At 35.2% G+C, this 18724-nt stretch overlaps 3 protein-coding genes and 1 long non-coding RNA gene across 5 annotated transcripts; 2 read left to right on the forward strand and 2 right to left on the reverse strand.

The window, feature by feature from the left end:
* Positions 1-1072: 1072 nt before the first annotated feature.
* On the forward strand, positions 1073-4963 carry LOC121809456 (transmembrane protein 120 homolog). Its single transcript, XM_042210091.1, has 10 exons — positions 1073-1430; positions 1527-1605; positions 1704-1798; positions 2379-2483; positions 2568-2647; positions 2924-3014; positions 3178-3285; positions 3683-3769; positions 3896-3964; positions 4518-4963. The coding sequence occupies exons 1-10, from the start codon at positions 1239-1241 to the stop codon at positions 4671-4673; spliced, it is 1062 nt and encodes a 353-aa protein (XP_042066025.1). The 5' UTR covers positions 1073-1238; the 3' UTR covers positions 4674-4963.
* Positions 4964-5400: 437 nt separating this feature from the next.
* LOC121809679 (zinc finger-containing ubiquitin peptidase 1-like) lies at positions 5401-8595 on the reverse strand. Of its 2 annotated transcripts, XM_042210433.1 has the most exons (6): positions 8462-8595; positions 8201-8294; positions 6736-7493; positions 6517-6628; positions 5791-5887; positions 5401-5605 (listed from the first exon to the last, which is right to left on the reverse strand). In XM_042210433.1, exons 1-6 carry the CDS (start codon positions 8518-8520, stop codon positions 5592-5594), a joined length of 1134 nt encoding a protein of 377 aa, XP_042066367.1. In that variant the 5' UTR covers positions 8521-8595; the 3' UTR covers positions 5401-5591. The 2 variants fall into 2 exon arrangements, with proteins under 2 accessions (XP_042066367.1, XP_042066368.1); XM_042210434.1 differs by lacking the exons at positions 5401-5605; positions 5791-5887 and adding an exon at positions 5894-6162.
* A 5298-nt stretch (positions 8596-13893) lies between these two features.
* LOC121807322 lies at positions 13894-15796 on the reverse strand. Its single transcript, XR_006051798.1, has 2 exons — positions 14777-15796; positions 13894-14197 (listed from the first exon to the last, which is right to left on the reverse strand). It is a non-coding gene; the product is annotated as an uncharacterized LOC121807322 (long non-coding RNA).
* Positions 15797-17924: 2128 nt separating this feature from the next.
* On the forward strand, positions 17925-18694 carry LOC121809297 (protein RESPONSE TO LOW SULFUR 3-like). The gene has a single exon (XM_042209844.1). It carries the CDS (start codon positions 18086-18088, stop codon positions 18416-18418), a length of 333 nt encoding a protein of 110 aa, XP_042065778.1. The 5' UTR covers positions 17925-18085; the 3' UTR covers positions 18419-18694.
* Positions 18695-18724: the final 30 nt, after the last annotated feature.

Below are 18724 nucleotides of genomic sequence, written 5' to 3' on the forward strand. Positions count from 1 at the left end.
TCCCTTTATTTATCATATTTTACCAATTTCATATTGGATGTTATGTCATATCTAAAGTCTCTATGTATAGGATACCGAAGAAATATTTTTTACGAAATCCATTGAACACCATTCCAATCAAATGGTTCTTCCTACAACATTGTACGTCAGACAAGAAAATCATTTACTAATTCATAATAGATGGCAAATTATCTTTAATACACAATGATAATATGTGACTATACATTATAGTACAGTACCTAATATAGGAGTAGTAATGTAATATGGTCCATCCCATAGCATCATCGTACGTCAGACAATAAAATTATTTAAAAATAGTACTCCACTACTATAGTTTTGACGTTTTGTTTCATTTTAGATTATTTTAAATAATTTTTTTATTCAAGTATATTTGTATATTAGTACATTAAACGAATACTAGTAGCAGTAGTATTTTTTTAATAGTGTTATTTGGCAGGTTATATTTTTCTTTTTCTTCTTCTTTTTTTTGCTAAACAAAGATGCTTCCAATGTTCTTAACAACTCAAATATCAGAATAAATTATGTGAAAATATTTACGCATAATTTGTGTAGTTGATAATAGAATAAATTATCAGATTTTTTTTGAATTTTGATATGTCTCGTAAATTTAAAAATTCGTAAGAATACCATGAAATTTGATTTGTTCGCAATTATTCTATGGTAAAAAAATTTGGTCGCGAACGATTCCATTGACTTTTTTAACCAACAAACATTGTTTATATGTAGTAAGTATTATTTAATTCACTTCCCATGCTCAAGATCTTTCGGCTACTGTATGAAATATAACTCCACCAAAAAATATCATCACGGGATAATTACAAAGAATGTAAAACTGAATCGACAAAAATTTGATAATTTTCTGATAATTTCCCAAGAAGAAAATTGTAAATTGTTGTTGTGTTTGCAAAATACTATACTACTACTAATAAAGTGATTAATGTATGCAACTTTTAAAAAGATAAAAAGTAAACAAATGTAGTGTAGCTGAAATGCTGACCCCATATCTTAAAACGCCCATCTCCACAAGTTTTCCCAATTCCCATAATTATAAAATAAAAATAAAACCCAAATAATTGCTCAAGAACATAGCAGCACCCATTTCTGTGTTTAGCGTTAGTACGAGACAGGAAAAAAAAAAGCAAGCAAAAAAGTTTAAGAAAATTCTTCGATCAAATCTGAAATCTCGAATCGGTTGATCGGACGGCCAGCGTCATCCGATGGGGGACTCGCCGCGAGAATCATTCGGCGGCGGCGAAGTTTCCAGCCTTGTGGAGCAGGCAAAGGAGCTGCAGGAAGCGGCGGCGTCGCTCATCTCCCGCACCTCTCGCGAAGAGGATGCGCTCCGCCAGCGCGCGGCGTCGCTCGATTCCCGAATCAACTCGCTGCGCAGCTCCAAACACGATGATACAGTATGTTTCTGTGGATAATTTGCAAAGCAAACGCATGCGGTTGTATAATGTATATCAATCACTTTCATTGCGTTTTTGTTTGTTTAATTTTGCTAGTTGGAGGATGAGTTGGTGAGAGCGAGATACGTGCTGAGTGAAGGAGATGCGGCGGCGTATCTTCCTAGCAAATCTCACGGTTTGTGGTGTTTTTGTTTACTACTACTTCGATTGTGATTGTTGTGTTGGGGAATGGATTGGATTAGTGTAGTGGTTTAATTTGATGTGTGGATGTAGGGAGGTTTTTGAGGATGTTTTTGGGGCCGATTAATGTGCGGGCGAATAGGAAGGATGTGCAGTTGAAAGTAAAAGAAGAATACAATAACTTCAGAGTATGATCTTATTAGCATCTTCTGATGTCAATCTCTATGTATCTGTGTATTGTGTGTATTTGTGTGAGGGTGTGCAACATGTGTGTATGCAGTGTATGTAGTGTGTTTGCAATGCGTGTGTTGTGTGAGTGTGTGTTTGCTATGGGCGTGTTTGCGCGTGTTTGTGTTTGTCGATGTATATGCAGTGTGTGTGCAATGTGTGTTCAGTGTGTGTTGTGTATGTGAGTATTTGTGTGAGTGTGTGCCACATGTGTATTGTGTGTGCAATGTGTGTTGTGTGAGAGTGTGCAACATGTGTGTGTATATGCAGTGTGTGTGAGTATGTGTCCGCTATGTGTGTATGAGAGCACAATGTGTGAAATGTGTGTTGGGTATGTGCAGTGCGTGTATTACATGTGTGTGCTCGCAGAGTGTGAATTGTGAGTGTGCGTCCAATGTTGTGTATATGTATTTTGTGCTGTGTATGTTTGTGTGCCAACATGAAACGACGTCGTTACATTTTGTATTGATAATGTAAGTACCATGTCGTTTGGGCTATATGAGCTTAGCCAGTTAAAGTAATTGAGTGTTGGAATGGCAGGATAGAACGTCGTATCTGTTCCTGTTTTTTCCGTCTTTGCTGCTAGTCCTTAGGTCGTGGATGTGGGAAGGATGCTTACCTGCATTGCCAGTTCAACTTTACCAGGTATTATGTGGCGAGGTTTTCCTTTTACACCAATGCATCTTGTGGAAGTTCAAAAGCTATATCGAACTGAATGTCTTCATCCAGGCATGGTTGCTGTACCTCTACACAGGTTTGGCCTTGCGAGAAAACATCTTGCGAGTTAACGGAAGTGATATACGTCCATGGTAATCAAAAACATTTTTTACCTTGTTCTTTATTATTAATAAGTAGCCATTTAAGCTAAAACATCTTATTAGGTGTTAAGGAAGCAATGTTTTTTTCCACCTGTTTATGTGTCTTTTGAGAAAGAATCAGGTTTTTGATTTATCTGATAGAGCAGAGTTTGCTAGTGTTAATCTCCTACAAATTGTGCTGCCGTCACTACATAAATAACTGCTCAAGTTAGGAATATAATGAAGTCTAGACTTTCATAATTTTCTTTTCGGACTTCATTTATGCAGGTGGATTAAACACCATTATTGTGCTATGGCTATGGCTCTTATTAGTCTTACTTGGGAGATTGAGAGAGGACCCGGTTGTGCTCAGAAACAGGTGATTTATGTATTATCGATAATTTCCCTTATAAACAGAAGTGCTCAACAACCAGCCAGCTGGAAAACTAAACTTCCATAGATCCTTTGTTTTGTTTATCTATCTGGTTGTTTCTTCTGCTTCATCTGAGTGTCGTGTAATCAAAGGCAAAATTGTCATGCAGAGAGGCGTTGAGTTGTTTCTACGATGGGCTATCATGCAAGGAGTTGCAATGATTCTTCAGAATCGGTATCAGAGGCAAAGACTTTATACACGTATTGCACTTGGCAAGGTAACAAGTTTCCCTCTTTTTTGGTGTTTAGAGTTGCTCTGCCAGTTCACTCTCTCCCGCAGGGGTTGGGTTTTGGGAAACTTCGACCCCATTTTTTTTCCCTTGTACATTTTCTTTGTCATTTGCTATTATAATTGTGGGCACTTTTGCATTATTAACAAATTATTAAGGTATGTCATTTTCAAAACATTGTTGCTTGATCAATCAACATTGTTATTCTGTTTGTTTCACTTTTGGTTAAAGTTATCAGCCTTCTCACTTTTTTGGGAAATACCTAGAGCTTTGCCAAGCTATTAACTATGTGTCGTTTTGAACGTAAAAAAGAACCATTACTATTCAAAACAAACATGAACTTTGTTTTACTAAAGCTATCTCCGGCTGTTGTTTTTTGTCGTAGGCAAGGAGAATGGATGTTGTTTGGGGAGAAACTGCTGGAGTGGAGGGTCAGTTGTTGCTGCTTTGCCCTATACTTTTCGTATTGCAGGTATTCTGAACGACTAACCATCCCCTCTTCATTCTCTTCTCTATGGTAGGCTTGGTTAAGACTCGATTTTCTACCCATTCAAAACTGTCAGTCTAATTCAGCGAGTAACTTTTCCCTCCATTGTAGGGTTTCGAAGCGTATGTCGGGGTCTTGTTGCTTAAAACCGCACTTTCTGGATTCAGTCCAGATTGGCAGGTAAATAGAGTATTCATTATATTCAACTTTATTGCCGAATACCTAGATATTTGAGTAAGAGTTGATATCATCATATGTATTGTCGGGCCAAAGTGAAGTGCTCAAGGGGCTCGAGCCCCCCCCCCCCCCCCCCCCCCCCCCACCAAGCTCATCCCTCCCACCCCCCTAATAATTTCTCTTTTTGAAGAGTTTTCAGAATTATCTATGTACTTTTTCTTAGTTCAATACCTACTAAAGAGAATTCAAAAAAATTGAGTAGATCGATACCCACCAAAATGCGAATGGGCTAGGGTCATAAACTTATAATCTGATGATTGAGTTGATTCCATGATTATAAGTTCATTCCACACCTGACCAGGCCAGAATATACATTCTCAAGGATTCATTCGAGTGTAACTACATATTGTTATGCAAAAGCCTCATATCAATGATCCGATTCACCTAAAATATATATTTTTGAATAACACTCAGAAAACATGGCCTCCCTGCCAATCTTTTCTTATGCATCCGTCCCTTTTCGTATGGAATCAGTGTTGACGCACACTTATTTCAGGTTATTACATGCGGGACTCTATTCATAATCATGGCTGTTGGGAATTTCGCAAACACAGTGCAGACACTGGCGACTAAGTCTAAGGTGAAGGCGAAGATAAGGAAAGGTAAAAGCAGGCAAGAATTGAACAGTGGATCTGAGGGTAAGAGTTTATGATGAAAGAGAAAGGGCACTCATTTGTGTAATAATGGGGAGAAGAAGGCTTAGGGATTTTGACCTTTGTTCATGAGCTGTTGGTTTCTGACAGTGACAGGAAACTTGGATTTCAGGAGTTGAAGAGGTTGACTTTTGTTGTCTGTTTTATACCTAGTGTCGTGTTGTCATACGTTGTTCTAATTTATTGTGTGTTTCTTTTTCTTTTCTTTTTTTAACTTTTATAGATGTTGTCCCATGTACAATGAGTTTCCCACAATTTTTATTTAATGAAACCTATTGGTTGTAGAGAATGCGTGCTTATGCTCGAAAACAAGTGCATTAGCTACGTGCTTAAGCATCTGCAACGGCGTGCTTAATGCTTTATGGCCTCATACATTAATACGTGTTGAATACCAATGATAAAGAAAGCGGAAATATATTTATGTTCAAGTAGGGCTGATCGTCTATTATGCGATTACGTATGATACTGTAGAAAAAGTTATTATGATACTCGTTTGGTACCATGTAGATTGATAAGATTCGGTATTGTAGAAAAAGTTATGATACTGGTTTGGTACCATGTAGATTGTAGATTGATAAGAATGGTATATTATCAACGTATTTATACATTTCATCATGGGAGCATAATCATTTATTTAGACAATTAATCTAACTTTGTTATAGCTTCAATTTCCCTCTGCAAATTATTCAAAATTATATTTGCAGAGTAGATCTCATACTTACAGGGTTAATCGATAGACATACAACCTGCATATTATAATGTTCCAACAAAAGCTCCTTGTTTCTTAATTTAGAAGAATACAACATTTTGAAATTTGAACTGAAAGTAGTTACAGAAAAATTAGTTTCTACAACTCATGAAGGACACTGTGGATGTTCTTCAGCTCCTTCAACTCCTCACCACTTGCAATTCCAGGATCAACATAGCATAACTGGAAAACAAACCAATTTCTCAGATCAATAATGATTTCGTATTTACCCTGTGACTATAGTGACTCGAACCCTGGACCCGTAGGTTTGGTTGGACGATAAATAAGCGTCTTAGTAAGACGGTAAGATGGGCTTCATTGTCACAAAGAGACTAACAGAATTGAGTGTAAAAGACATTATTACGAACCTGGTATTGCGGCTTCTTCAGAGTGTGCACTCCTCTCTTTATTAATTGCTGCCAACCACCATTTCCGCTGAGAGATTTCTCCAGAGCTCTTTGTCCTCTATGAGAAAATTATACCGGAAATCAAAACATTGGAAATTTTCAGCAGGCAAACTTGATTTGCAGTAAATGTGGTGTATCAGTGTATGCAACAAATGGTTTATAAAGATTAATGATCAAACAGAGGAGGTCTCATAGATAAGGGAATTCGCTGGTTGATGACTGAGATCATTAGCTCTGTAAGTGAAGGAAAGTTGACGCGGACTCAAGGAGATCAAAACATTTTGCTTCAACATTCGTCTTTAGGAATGAGAGCCCAGGCTGTGGTGGCCACAACTAGATTAAGGCAAGCCCGAGATTTAAAAAAAAAATCAGCACGAAAGTAAAGATGAACAAATCTATGTGCTAATCAAACCCCAACACACTCTCCAAATATTCACATTTTAAGCATCATTGTCCTACAATTAGCAAATTGGTAAATATACACACATACATATAGAAGGAACCAATGGGCGCTATGAGTAAATTATAGACAAACTACAGTCATGAAGGTGATATCCAAAATTGTGGCTTCACAAAGGCTAGAAAGTTCTACCTTTAAACACAACATGTCAATAGCATCATATCTCCATATAAATATAAAAAAACATTGATAGTTGATGGATATGACTTGCAAATAAGTTTTCTTACTTCACTAGGATCCAGAATCAGTAAGTTGTACTGCAGCATCCCATTCTTCTCGGGCTTAGCTTGAATGCCAACAATGGTTCTTGAATGGCCATCATGTTGGAAGTACAGTGGCCTGGTTGGAAATTCTCAGCATAAGTTAACAATGTCTAACGCATATTCAAATTAAAGTGGATCGTATTCAAAGTGAGGAATTTAACGTTAAATACAGAATTCACTTACGATTTCTCACTAAGAACAACATGCTGATTGCCTGATCTACCTGTATTGCTGCTAGAAAAGTAATTCCAAACCCATCGAGCAAGAACCCGGTGACCCTTACCCTTCCCATAATCTCTATCGCTTTCTTTTCCAGTGGATACTGCAATTGAAGAGCCTACTCCCTTTGAAAGAAACCTGTCCATTGGCCCATAAACCCCTGCGGCTTTCCTCGTAGAAAAATCCACAATTCTGGCACGCAGACCAAAGGAACGGAGAAGTGCAGCACACTCCGTGGTTCCAATCCAAGTTCTCGTGCCATGAACTCTACGATCAAAATCATCAGAGCCAGGAGGATCGAACCCTTTCTCCCAGGCAAGTTCAAGCCACCTTTGAAGCGATTCAATATTAGGTACAAACCCAGAACCACCATAAAGGACTTGTCGTGCTTCTTGTCTTTGTTTGATCAAGTGAGAGCTGAGCATCTGTATGTTACGCCACCCACATCCCCAACCATGATCGTGGGATACAATGCTCTGGAAATGATCAATATACCCACACAACACAGTTCTCGAGCTTCCTGATTCCGATTCCAAACATTTTCTCAGCATAACCATCAAATCACATTCGATTTTGTAGAACACCTCCTGTCTCTGTGAGACGACTAAATAAGCGCGAACTTGATCATATCTATTCCCTCCACTTGCAGTTGTATCTACCCTAGCATCAATAACATAAGAACTGCTCGGAGCACTATCCTCATAAATCGAAATATAGTTATTCTGCACAAGAAATCATATATTCATCGATTGTGAAAATAACAATGATTGCGAGTAAACAACACAGATAATAAAAGAGAAGTGCCTAATCACCTCATCTCAATTACTATAATAACACTTCAGGAGTAATTTATAAGGCAGAGCTTAGGATCAATACTAAGCCAATATGACAATTTATTTAATCATTTGCAATTTGCAAAGTAGCTGAATTTAATCCCACAAACAGCAAAATCAAAATAACCATCAAATCACAACCAATTTTGTGAACACCTCCTGTTTCAGTGTGAGGACCAAAGAAGCATGTCATTGATCATTTTTATTCCCTCGACTTGCAGTTGTAGCTACCCAATAGATTCAATACCATAAGAACTGCTCGGAGCACTATCCTAACAAATCAAAAAACATTTATTCTGAACAGGCTGTCATATATTCATCGATTTTGAAAATAACTACGATTCTACGAGTAAATGACACAGATGATCAAAGCAAACGCCTAATCACCTCATCTCAATTGTAATAGCACTTCAATCTGTCAAAGCTCACGGATCAATACTAAGCCAAGCTTATTTACTTATTTTCAGCAGACTTTATCTTAATACGACAAACAGAAAAATCAAAATAATACTATTAATTAATCAGCAGAGACAAAGCTAAATAAATTCGAAAAAAGTGAATAATATAAAATCCAATAGAGATAGAACAAAACACACAGTTGGAGATGGACTGGGCGGAAGATGAGCGATTCGCCGCGCGAACTCCATATCTCTCGCCTCATCTTCACCGATAAAATGCTGATTCGCGTGACTGAGAATCGATTGAACTTGAAAATCAATGATAATCAACAAAATCCGATGTAAAAAATTCGCGTTAACGAATAACTCAGGATTAGTCGAATTCAGCCGAAGGCGAGTTCGTTACACCCGTGGTTAAACCAAAAAAAAAAAAAGAGATTAGAGAGAATACACAATCACCTCTCGAGTTCGTGAGTCGGAACGCTGAAATTACAGAAAGGGCAAGCTGAAAAAGCCATGAACACCAACTCAGAATTTGAAATTTTATGTATAGATTTATTGTTTGGAATTTGGATTAACCGCGGAAAAAGAAGTCTTTGTAATCCATTTATGCATTCAATTAATTAATTCTTAAATGGGGATCCATTTAATTTAGTTGTATTTTCAACGTAACTGAAAATATTGTGAATATTTGGATATTTCGGCAATTAAATGAATAATGCCAATATATATGAATAATTGGGGCAGCGTTATTCTCCTATTCATCCATTATATTCTTTATTCTTCTTAATATGGGCCGCTAGATCTCATTCATCAACGGTCCAGATGATCTGTATTATTACACTATAATGGTGCATTATTAGTCGGTGTGCATTATTCAACTGAAAATCTGCATTATTAAATGACATGTGGCACCAATCTAACCGTCAGATGACAAAATCGTGGGGCTAAGATTAAAAAGAACAAAGAACAAAAGATATAAAAAGGAAATGAATATCTCTAACTGTATAAGTCTACATTTAAAAGATGACATAGCGATAGGTTGGGATGGATGAATTTTATGGTATGACCATGAGCACAACTCCATGTCTGGTTTATTATCTAAGGAAGGCTCAACGCTAAATAAAAGTTGTTCAAGTTAACTGTGCCGGGCATTGAAGATGATAGATCTGTGTTTTACAAATTGAAGCAAAAAATTATTTAACACATCATTTATTATGAATGGTGTCTAGCAGTCTCTTTGATTGCAGCAAGTCGCTTTGGCGGCCCCCACACTCCGGCCTGACATCATATAAAGGGGTTCAATCAGAGTACGCAGTAGTCCGTTAAAGGGGAGACCTATTGATGATACTATTGTTGAGAGTGCTGGAACATTTTCATTTGTCTCCCTAAAGACCTGAAGATGTGCTTTCCACATCGGTTGGATGCTCCATTCAGAAAGTTTATAAAAAGTTGTGAATCTCTATGTTTTTTGTCATAGCATGGTCTATTGACACATTCACAAGACGAACATTCCAAAAGCTACAACCCAATTGGAAGAAGGAGAAGAAGAAATGGTTATTCTCGGACCTTGTTGATTGGATTCGAGGTTGATGCCCATTCTCGCCGAGATCAATAATTGATAATGTGAGGCAATAGTCGGGGTCAAGGACTTCAAAATGACAGGACGCAATGAAATTTAACACTAGTGCGTGACACATGTTTATTTGAATGGTTCAGTTAGGTATTGAGGTCTCCCTTGTTTGTTACTACCTCTCTTCATTCTATTTGGATGGTTGGTGATTTTGAAGTCGTGCTATTTACTATTCACTTCGTCCCGACTAAGATGATATATTTTATTAGTCTGCACGAGATTTTTGAAGTTGCTACTTAATGTGTTTAAATTAGGAAGAAAAATAATGGTGTAGGTATTAAATGGAGTGAGGAAGAAGGAGGAATATTTAATCTGAGTGAGAAAAAAGTGATTGAATGTATTCATTGGAGAGAGAAAGTTATCACAAATAGAAATATGTCATTTTGGTTGAGACAAATAAAAAGAAAATATGTTATCTTAACCGGTTCGGATGGAGTACTTTTTTTAGTAGTTGATTAGATTGTGTAAATAAATTATGCTCTTGTATTTAGTCTTTATTGTTGTTTTTAATTTTTAATTTTATTTCTACTGTTACGGGACATCTTTTGATAGCTTTTTGACTTTTTTTATATAAAAAAATCAGTATTTTTTTCAAGGTGAGGAATATCGATATGTACTACTATTAAGAATGTATTATTCTATATTTTAAAGTTGACATAAGTAGTAGTACTCACTAATCATGAATCATATATTTTAGAGGTGAACAATTTCGACCATTTTGGCATATCTATAAAAAAAAGACCAATTTTATTTATTAACATCGTCATGTATTATATTGCTCTTTTTATATCAACTTTTATATATACTACTGTAAAATGACAACATCTCTTAAAGTAACACCATACCATTATTTACAGTCAATCATTTATACACGTGGACGGATAATCAGCTGCCATATGGCAATCATAAAAAATGCTCAAGGGTAAATTTATCGGTCAGCAATATCCAAAACGCTAGACAACAATTTTTCTCGGCCAGCAATATCCAATACGCTAGACAGCAATCTATAGCGTTTATACTATTGGAGTGTAACGTTTATAATATTGCAGGATACGTGGTGTTACAATGTCACTTTAAAATGTGTTGTCATTTTAACACAAACCTACTAGTGTATTTTTATCTAGATGAATCACTACTATTTGAATTCACAATATACTATCAAAGTGATACATCTAATAAAATTTATTCCGCACTCCATTAGGCCCATATTTCAGACCAGGGTTAGTTATTTTTCAATAAAATTAAACAATGCTAATGTAATCGGCCCAATTCTTAATAAACGGGCCCTCTCTCCCTTTGATAGTTTAGCCCAATTCAACAGAATGGGAGTTTGACATTGAAAATTTTAATTAGGTTCGTGTCCATCTCATATCGAAATAAAAGTTTGCAAGATTTATTTAAAGTGTGAAGTTTTTAACTGAAGAAAGTCATGAAGGTATTTAGGAAAAAGACCAATAGAAATACTTTTCAAAATTCACCATTATATGGAATACTACTCTTTTTATGAATACAAAATGTTCAAAGTCAATGACCGACTAGCAGATATTACTAATAACCAATGTTTTAAAAACCGGACCGATAAGCGAACCGGTGAAGCTACCGATTCACGATTCAACTGGTCGGACCGTTTTACTGTAGCATAATAATTAAATATATATATATATAGGGGAGCCTTATTCTCTTTTTCACCTCTTAGATCATTTTTCCTTCTTAATATTACGCGTTAGATCTAAGGCATCAACGGATCAGATTGATTCTATAAATCTGGTTCCGTGTTGCATTATAGAAGGTAGTTGTATGCATTACATGGTTATTATTGACATTTGACGGAAAAGGAACTGCCACATTTTGGTATCTGCGAATAATACACCACATGGTAACGAGTAATGGATATAATTGACTATATAATGCACAATATGTGAACTACAATGTTTCGTTGTTTGGCACACGGTCCTTATTTCTCCTAAGGGTTTAATAAGTTTAGGGGCTAGGGTTTAGTACGTACACATTAATAATGAATTGTAAACCGCCACGAATACCGCACCACATGGTAACGAGTAATGGATATAATTGACTGTATAATGCATACGAACAAGATGTGCTGTGTTATGATATTTGACACACGTTTCTTGTTTCCCCTAAGGGTTTAATAAGCTTAGGGGCTAGGGTATAGTACGTACGCATTAATAACAAATTATAAAACGATACGAATAATTCACCAAATTGTCACGAGTAATGGATGTTATTAACTATATAATGCACAATATGTGAACTGCAATGCATACGAATAAGATGTACCATGTTATGATGTTTGACACACGTTTCTTGTTTCCCATAAGGGTTTAATAAGCTTAGGGGCTAGGGTATAGTACGTAGACATTACTAACAAATTGTTGTTATTGGAATATACGTATGTGCATTATTTGGTTTAGGTAGTGCATTATGTAGTTGTTAATTGTCATTATCTAAGTATATTATGCATTATTAGAGGTATTGTGTATTTGGGTTAATCAACGCAGTGAAGATTACATACGTGCATTTAGTAATGTCTATGTACTATACCCTAGCCCCTAAGCTTATTAAACCCTTAGGGGAAACAAGAAACGTGTGTCAAACATCATAACATGGTACATCTTATTCGTATGCATTGCAGTTAACATATTGTGCATTATATAGTTAATAACATCCATTACTCGTGACAATTTGGTGAATTATTCGTATCGTTTTATAATTTGTTATTAATGCGTACATACTATACCCTAACCCCTAAGCTTATTAAACCCTTAGGGGAAACAAGAAACGTGTGTCAAACTTCATAACACAACACATTTTATTCGTATGCATTGCAGTTCACAAATTGTGCATTATATAGTCAATTATATCCATTACTCGTTACCATGTGAAGATTACATACGTGTCTACGTACTATACCCTAGCCCCTAAGCTTATTAAACCCTTAGGGGAAACAAGAAACGTGTGTCAAACATCATAACATGGTACATCTTATTCGTATGCATTGCAGTTAACATATTGTGCATTATATAGTTAATAACATCCATTACTCGTGACAATTTGGTGAATTATTCGTATCGTTTTATAATTTGTTATTAATGCGTACGTACTATACCCTAGCCCTTAAGCTTATTAAACCCTTAGGGGAAACAAGAAACGTGTGTCAAACATCATAACACAGCACATCTTGTTCGTATGCATTGCAGTTCACAAATTGTGCATTATATAGTCAATTATATGAATTACTCGTTACCATGTGGTGCATTATTCGTAGTGGTTTACAATTCATTATTAATGTTCCAGCCATTATTAGATTACTATTGTACCCTCATAATGCACAAAATAGGACCAATAATGCAACACGGGATTAATTACCCAATGTTGATCTTGACCGTCCATTTCTCTAATCTAATGGCTGATATTAAGAAGGAAATAGGAGGAAATATAGGAAAAGGAAATGAATACATCCCTATATATATATAAATATATTAAAAAATATATATATACAAATTTATAACAAGATATGGTTAAATTTTGGTCAAACTCTATATTTGTAACATTAAAATTTAATGAATCACGGAATATTAGTATTAAACCTAGTTGATGATAAATATAATGAAATTCTAATAAATTATTATTATATACATATGTCAATATTAAGATTTAATGAATGATAATATACTAGCGTTAAAGTTTATTAAATACCTTATACATAGAATATTATAACAAATTAGTTGGTTAGAAGACATAATAAACAATGATAATAATTAGTTTACTAAAATACTCCCTCCGTCCCAGGGAAGATGACCCCTTCCTGGGACGGCACGGGATTTTATGCAGACTTATTTAAGATGTTTAAGTAGAAAGAGAAAAAGGTTGGTGGGTGTTTTAAGTATGAGAGAGCAATAAAGTAAGAGAAAAAAATATAATTGGAAGTTTTAAGTAAGAGAGAGAAATTATCAAAATACACAATTAAATATTGATAATATTATCGATTTTTTTTTCATGATATGCTGGATCAAAAATTTTGAAATTTTTGAAATAATTTTGATATTTTCTAAGTTAATGAGTTATCAAAACTGAAAACATGAGTTTTTAATATTGTCCATTTGATTTTTCATTTAATTAAAGTGTGAAAAACAATAAATTCAAAAATTACAGTGTAAAATTATGTGAATTTAAAATAGACATGGATTATAAAACCTGAATTTAACTTAGGCGGCAGATCCAGTAATGGAAATTCAACTTGGCGGCATATTTAACTTTCATCCATTTCATTTTGAAATATTCAAGTTTGGCGGCAGAATTAAGAATAGATGAGGCAATATCTATAAATAGATTTTGAACATTAAATTGCTTCCTAACACTAACACTAACAGATTTAAAGGAAGTCATGGTGGGCAAAAAGGAGTCTTCCACACAAAAAATTAATCTTGTCGTCCAATTTATTATGGGGGCTTGTGTTGACGGCACACCACCTCGGGGCATCTTCAAGGACGCTCAACGCAAGTTCTCACTGTCCCGACGAACCGTCAATCGGTATTGGACTGCTGCAAAAAAACAACAAGATGAAGGCAAAGCAGTGCAATTAGTGAGTGGTAAGAAATTTAGAAACAATTCTAAACGTGTTACTCTTGATTTGAACTTGTTGTCTAGTCTACATTACACAAAGAGAGGTACAATTAGGCGACTTGCCGTTGGTTTGGGGTGCTCGAAATCTACTGTCGGAAGGTGGGTAATTCAGGGTCTAATTAGAGCTCATACATCAGCCATTAAGCCGAATTTAACAGCCCCTAACAAACTGTTACGTTTGAGATTTACACTTGAATCTATAGAGCTTGACAGAATGCTCAATGTAATGAGGTTTAGAAACATGCACAACACAATATATATTGATGAGAAGTGGTTCTACATGACAAGAGACGAAAAGAAGTCTACCGAGGAAAGATACGAGCGCCATTGCAGCAGGTGACAGCTTCATACGAGAAAAAAAGCAGCGAGACCTGGGAATTTTCATTCAAGATGAGAATTTCTTGAAAATAATAAAGAAGAAACAATCGAAGTATCAAGAAATTCAATAACCAAAAGCCAAATGCGATGCTAAAAACGAATAAATTCAGTCATTTTACCGTCAAACTTGGCCCGGCTAGATTAATCCATCATCTCCGTCGGAAAAATCGCCTATACGCCTGAAATTTGGGGAAACTGAAAGGGCACCGTCGGAAACCGCACCGCTCTCATCGGTCATTGCGGGGAGGGTGGCGTCCTCTGCGCTATTAGCACAAACATAAAGAAGATCGGTGAAAGGAAAAGACAATGAAAGAGTTTATCAAAAGCAGTGGTGTCGGAGCAGGAGACGATTGCCGGAGAAGAGATCGCCGATTAGATCTAGGGTTTCTCCAAAGTGAAGTTGGAAGGCGGCGTTGGAGACGATTGCCGCTGGACGGGATCGCGATTAGATCTAGGGTAGTTTCTCCAAAGTGAAGTTGGAAGTGACGGTCAATTAGGTGGGTGGATTCTAATGTTTAGGTAATTAGTGAATTAATTAGGGTTAACTAATTACTCTTAGAATCCCTTATTTTTTCTTAATTATTTCCTTATTAAGTAAGGGGTCATCTTGGTTGGGACAGACGAAAAAGGAAAGTGGGTCATCTTTAATGGGACGGAGGGAGTACTATATAATTAAATATTAAACAAACGAAATTTTACTTGTTAAGTATAAATAAGATGATTGTTATGTCAAAACAATACAAGTGGTGCAGTGGTAATTGGGTTGGGCTAGCATTCAGTTGGTATAAGGTTCGAATTCCTTTGGGACTTGGCACCGATTCGCGGCTGAACCGGTCCGACCGATTGGTCCGGTTTTTAAAACACCGTTAATAACGGTGTCAATATACATAGCAACAAAACCAATATATCAAAGAAGCACTAGTAGTACTCCTTCCGTCCCACTATAATTTACTAGTATTAATTAGTAAATGAAGTCTACTAGTATTTAATTTGTCTAAAAAATACTTTCTATGTTTATGAACTAATATCCCATTTGACCATTTCAGAATTTAGTGATTTAAAGTCTTATTTAGCTTTTCCTATTTTTAGTAAGTTAACCCCACACTCTATTAAATTATTAAATTCATACTCCTATTTTATTTAAAAAAATCAGATTCTTACTTTCTTTCATATTTTTTTAAATCAGTAAAGTAAGACCTTAAATAGTTGATTGTAGGAATATTTTTTCTTATGACTTAATACGGTATTGGAGTTAAATGCTAAGCTATATAGATTAAGTGGAAAGAGACAGTAATTCAAAGGGAGTTAAGCATTAAATAAGGCTAGTAGTTTATTATAGACTCCATATTTTATTAAAATTTACAATAATATTCTTTTATTGTCGACACATTTTAGCATATATATTTCATACTTGTTCAAAAATAAGATGAAGATGATTTAAGAATAGAGTTTTTCTTTTCTAGATATTTAGTTATTGTTACTGTTAAAGAAATTGAAATGGACATTTATGGAATGTCCACAGAATATTCCATTTGAAATAGGGGTAATAGTGCCGTCATCGTTGATTACAAAGTACTAGTAGAAACTTTAATGTCGAATATTGTTGATTAAAAATTATTATCTGTCACTCGAAAACTACAAAGTTTGTATGTATCGCAATTGATGATAAAAAAGTCATATTCGTGTAATATATTTAATATATTGTTGGTATTCAATAAACGATATCATTTAACTTACCAACTCTAGCCTATATTTCTTCCACCATCATATCAAGTACTCCCTCCGTCCACGAATAGGAGTCCCGTTTTTCCATTTTGGTACGTCCACGAATAGGAGTCTCGGTTCATAATTACCATAAATGGTAAAGAGACTCCACATTCCACTAACTCATTCCACTCACATATCATTTAAAACTAATATATACAAGTAGGACATCTATTCCACTAATTTTCTTTCACCCGCTTTTCTTAACATTTCTTAAAACCCGTGCCGGATAGAAATGAGACTCATATTCGTGGACGGAGGGAGTATAGTTTTGTCAAAAATTCAACATGGATAGTTACAAATAATTCAAATTTTAAGATTTTCAACTAATATTTTTTATAAGGAAATAGATAATTATTTGGCCAAATTTCATATAATTTTTTACTGTCATTTTTAATTCTTGCTACAATCCTTTTCAAAATTTCTAGGATAGCACTTCAGATCATTCAAGAATCTCCATAGCTGAGAAGTGAAGGAAAAAAAATTTCTCGTTCTCTAAAGAGTAAATGTAAAAAAAAAATCATTCTCAAAAGAGTAAATGTAATAAAGTATATAATATTAAGTAAAACTAAAAATATTTGTATAAATTATTGTCAAGAATAATCCAATCATAGAGATTCACAAAAAAAAGAAGGCCAAAGGAAGAATTAAGTACTGTACTAAATAAATAACTTTTTATGTGGTCTGAATTTGTAGAAGGAAAAAAGTCTTCATTCAAGCCAATGGTGGATTATTATTCTTCCATGATTCGGTCCAATCACATAAAAGAAATTAGTCTCTTTTTATCATTTTAATTGGTTCATGAAAGTTTATTTTCTTTTGTTGTAAGTGGAGTATTTCATAACATATTATTTTAATAAGATATATAAGATCTATTATCTACTTATAATCCTTTAATAAATTTCATTAAAATGTAGTATAATTTCATTAAAATCACCTAATTTTGGTATGTCTTGCAACGTTAAAGGATAATTGTAAACATTTTCACGTGATTTTAAAGTATTCAAGCAGACGATAATAACCAAATTAGGCGATTTTTTTAGAAATTTGCCCACAAATAAGCCATATAACGACATGAAAGGGGGTAGAGACAAATTCAATAATACTCACAAATCGCATTCTTGCATAATCGATCAAATTTTTATCAGATCCAGTTTTCTTGCTATTTTCAGATACATTGAACCTAGACACCCTTCCTTCACAAAGAAAAAGGCAATTAATTATTAGCATAATCCACATGATAATGACATATATACTTTATATTATATATTTTCCTGCATTATTTAAGTAACGGCATGTACGATGATCACAATAGATTTAACACGCAATCATTTAATATTACGACTATTATTGTTTACTTTTATTGATGAGAGATAATATTACTTTTATTGATGATAATATTTGTCCAAAAATAATGTAGAAAAAAGATTAATTGAATTATAAAAGATAAATTTGTATTTAAATATAGACCTATTAAAATGAGATTATCGAGTAAAGTAAGATGACTTATTAATGAAATATAACCAATTCAATAGTCTTAGTTAGATTTTTCTGTATAAAAGGCCTTCAAACTAAACCAAACACACCAAATTAAATCGATCGCTAGCAATTTAACATTGCATTTGCTTTTGCCTTTTTCCCCCAAATTTCCCAATCAAACACAAATGGCTCCAACAATCGCCGTGCCGATCTCCGGCAACCGCCGCGACGCGGCGGAGGCGCTGCGGCGGAGGAACGAGGAGCTGGAGAAGGAGCTCCGGAGCAGCCTGGAGAGGGAGGAGAGGATGAAGGAGGAGCTGCGGATGACGTGGCAGCGAGTGCGGTTGGCGGAGGAGGCGGAGGAGCGCCTCTGCGGCGAGCTCGGCGAGCTGGAGGCGGAGGCCGTCGATCACGTCAGGGAATCTAGGGCTCAGATTACGCTTCTGATGGAGAAGCTCTCTGCTGCTCACAAGCTTCTTCAAGGTGCTTCAATCGATGCTTTCTCTCTCACTCAATAATCTCTCTCTATCTCTGTAGATCTGTGTGTGTGATGTAATTAGAGAATTAACGAATTTGTAATTTGTAGTTTCGATTGGATTTGAAATCCTTGGGATTTTCATTTTTTAGGAGTTTCCTTGGGATCAAGTGTTGTCTTGTAACAGAGATGGATGGAGATTTTATGTATTGTGGTGTTATTGATTTTGTATGTTTAATCATGCATTTGTATATTACTCCTACTATTGATCTTTTCTCCATAACCATGGAAAAATATAATGAATATTTTGTATTTTAAATTATTGATCTTTAATATTTTTCGCCATTGT

The sequence above is a fragment of the Salvia splendens genome, chromosome 6 (genome assembly GCF_004379255.2).
Source record: "Salvia splendens isolate huo1 chromosome 6, SspV2, whole genome shotgun sequence".
NCBI classification, from domain to species: domain Eukaryota; kingdom Viridiplantae; phylum Streptophyta; class Magnoliopsida; order Lamiales; family Lamiaceae; genus Salvia; species Salvia splendens.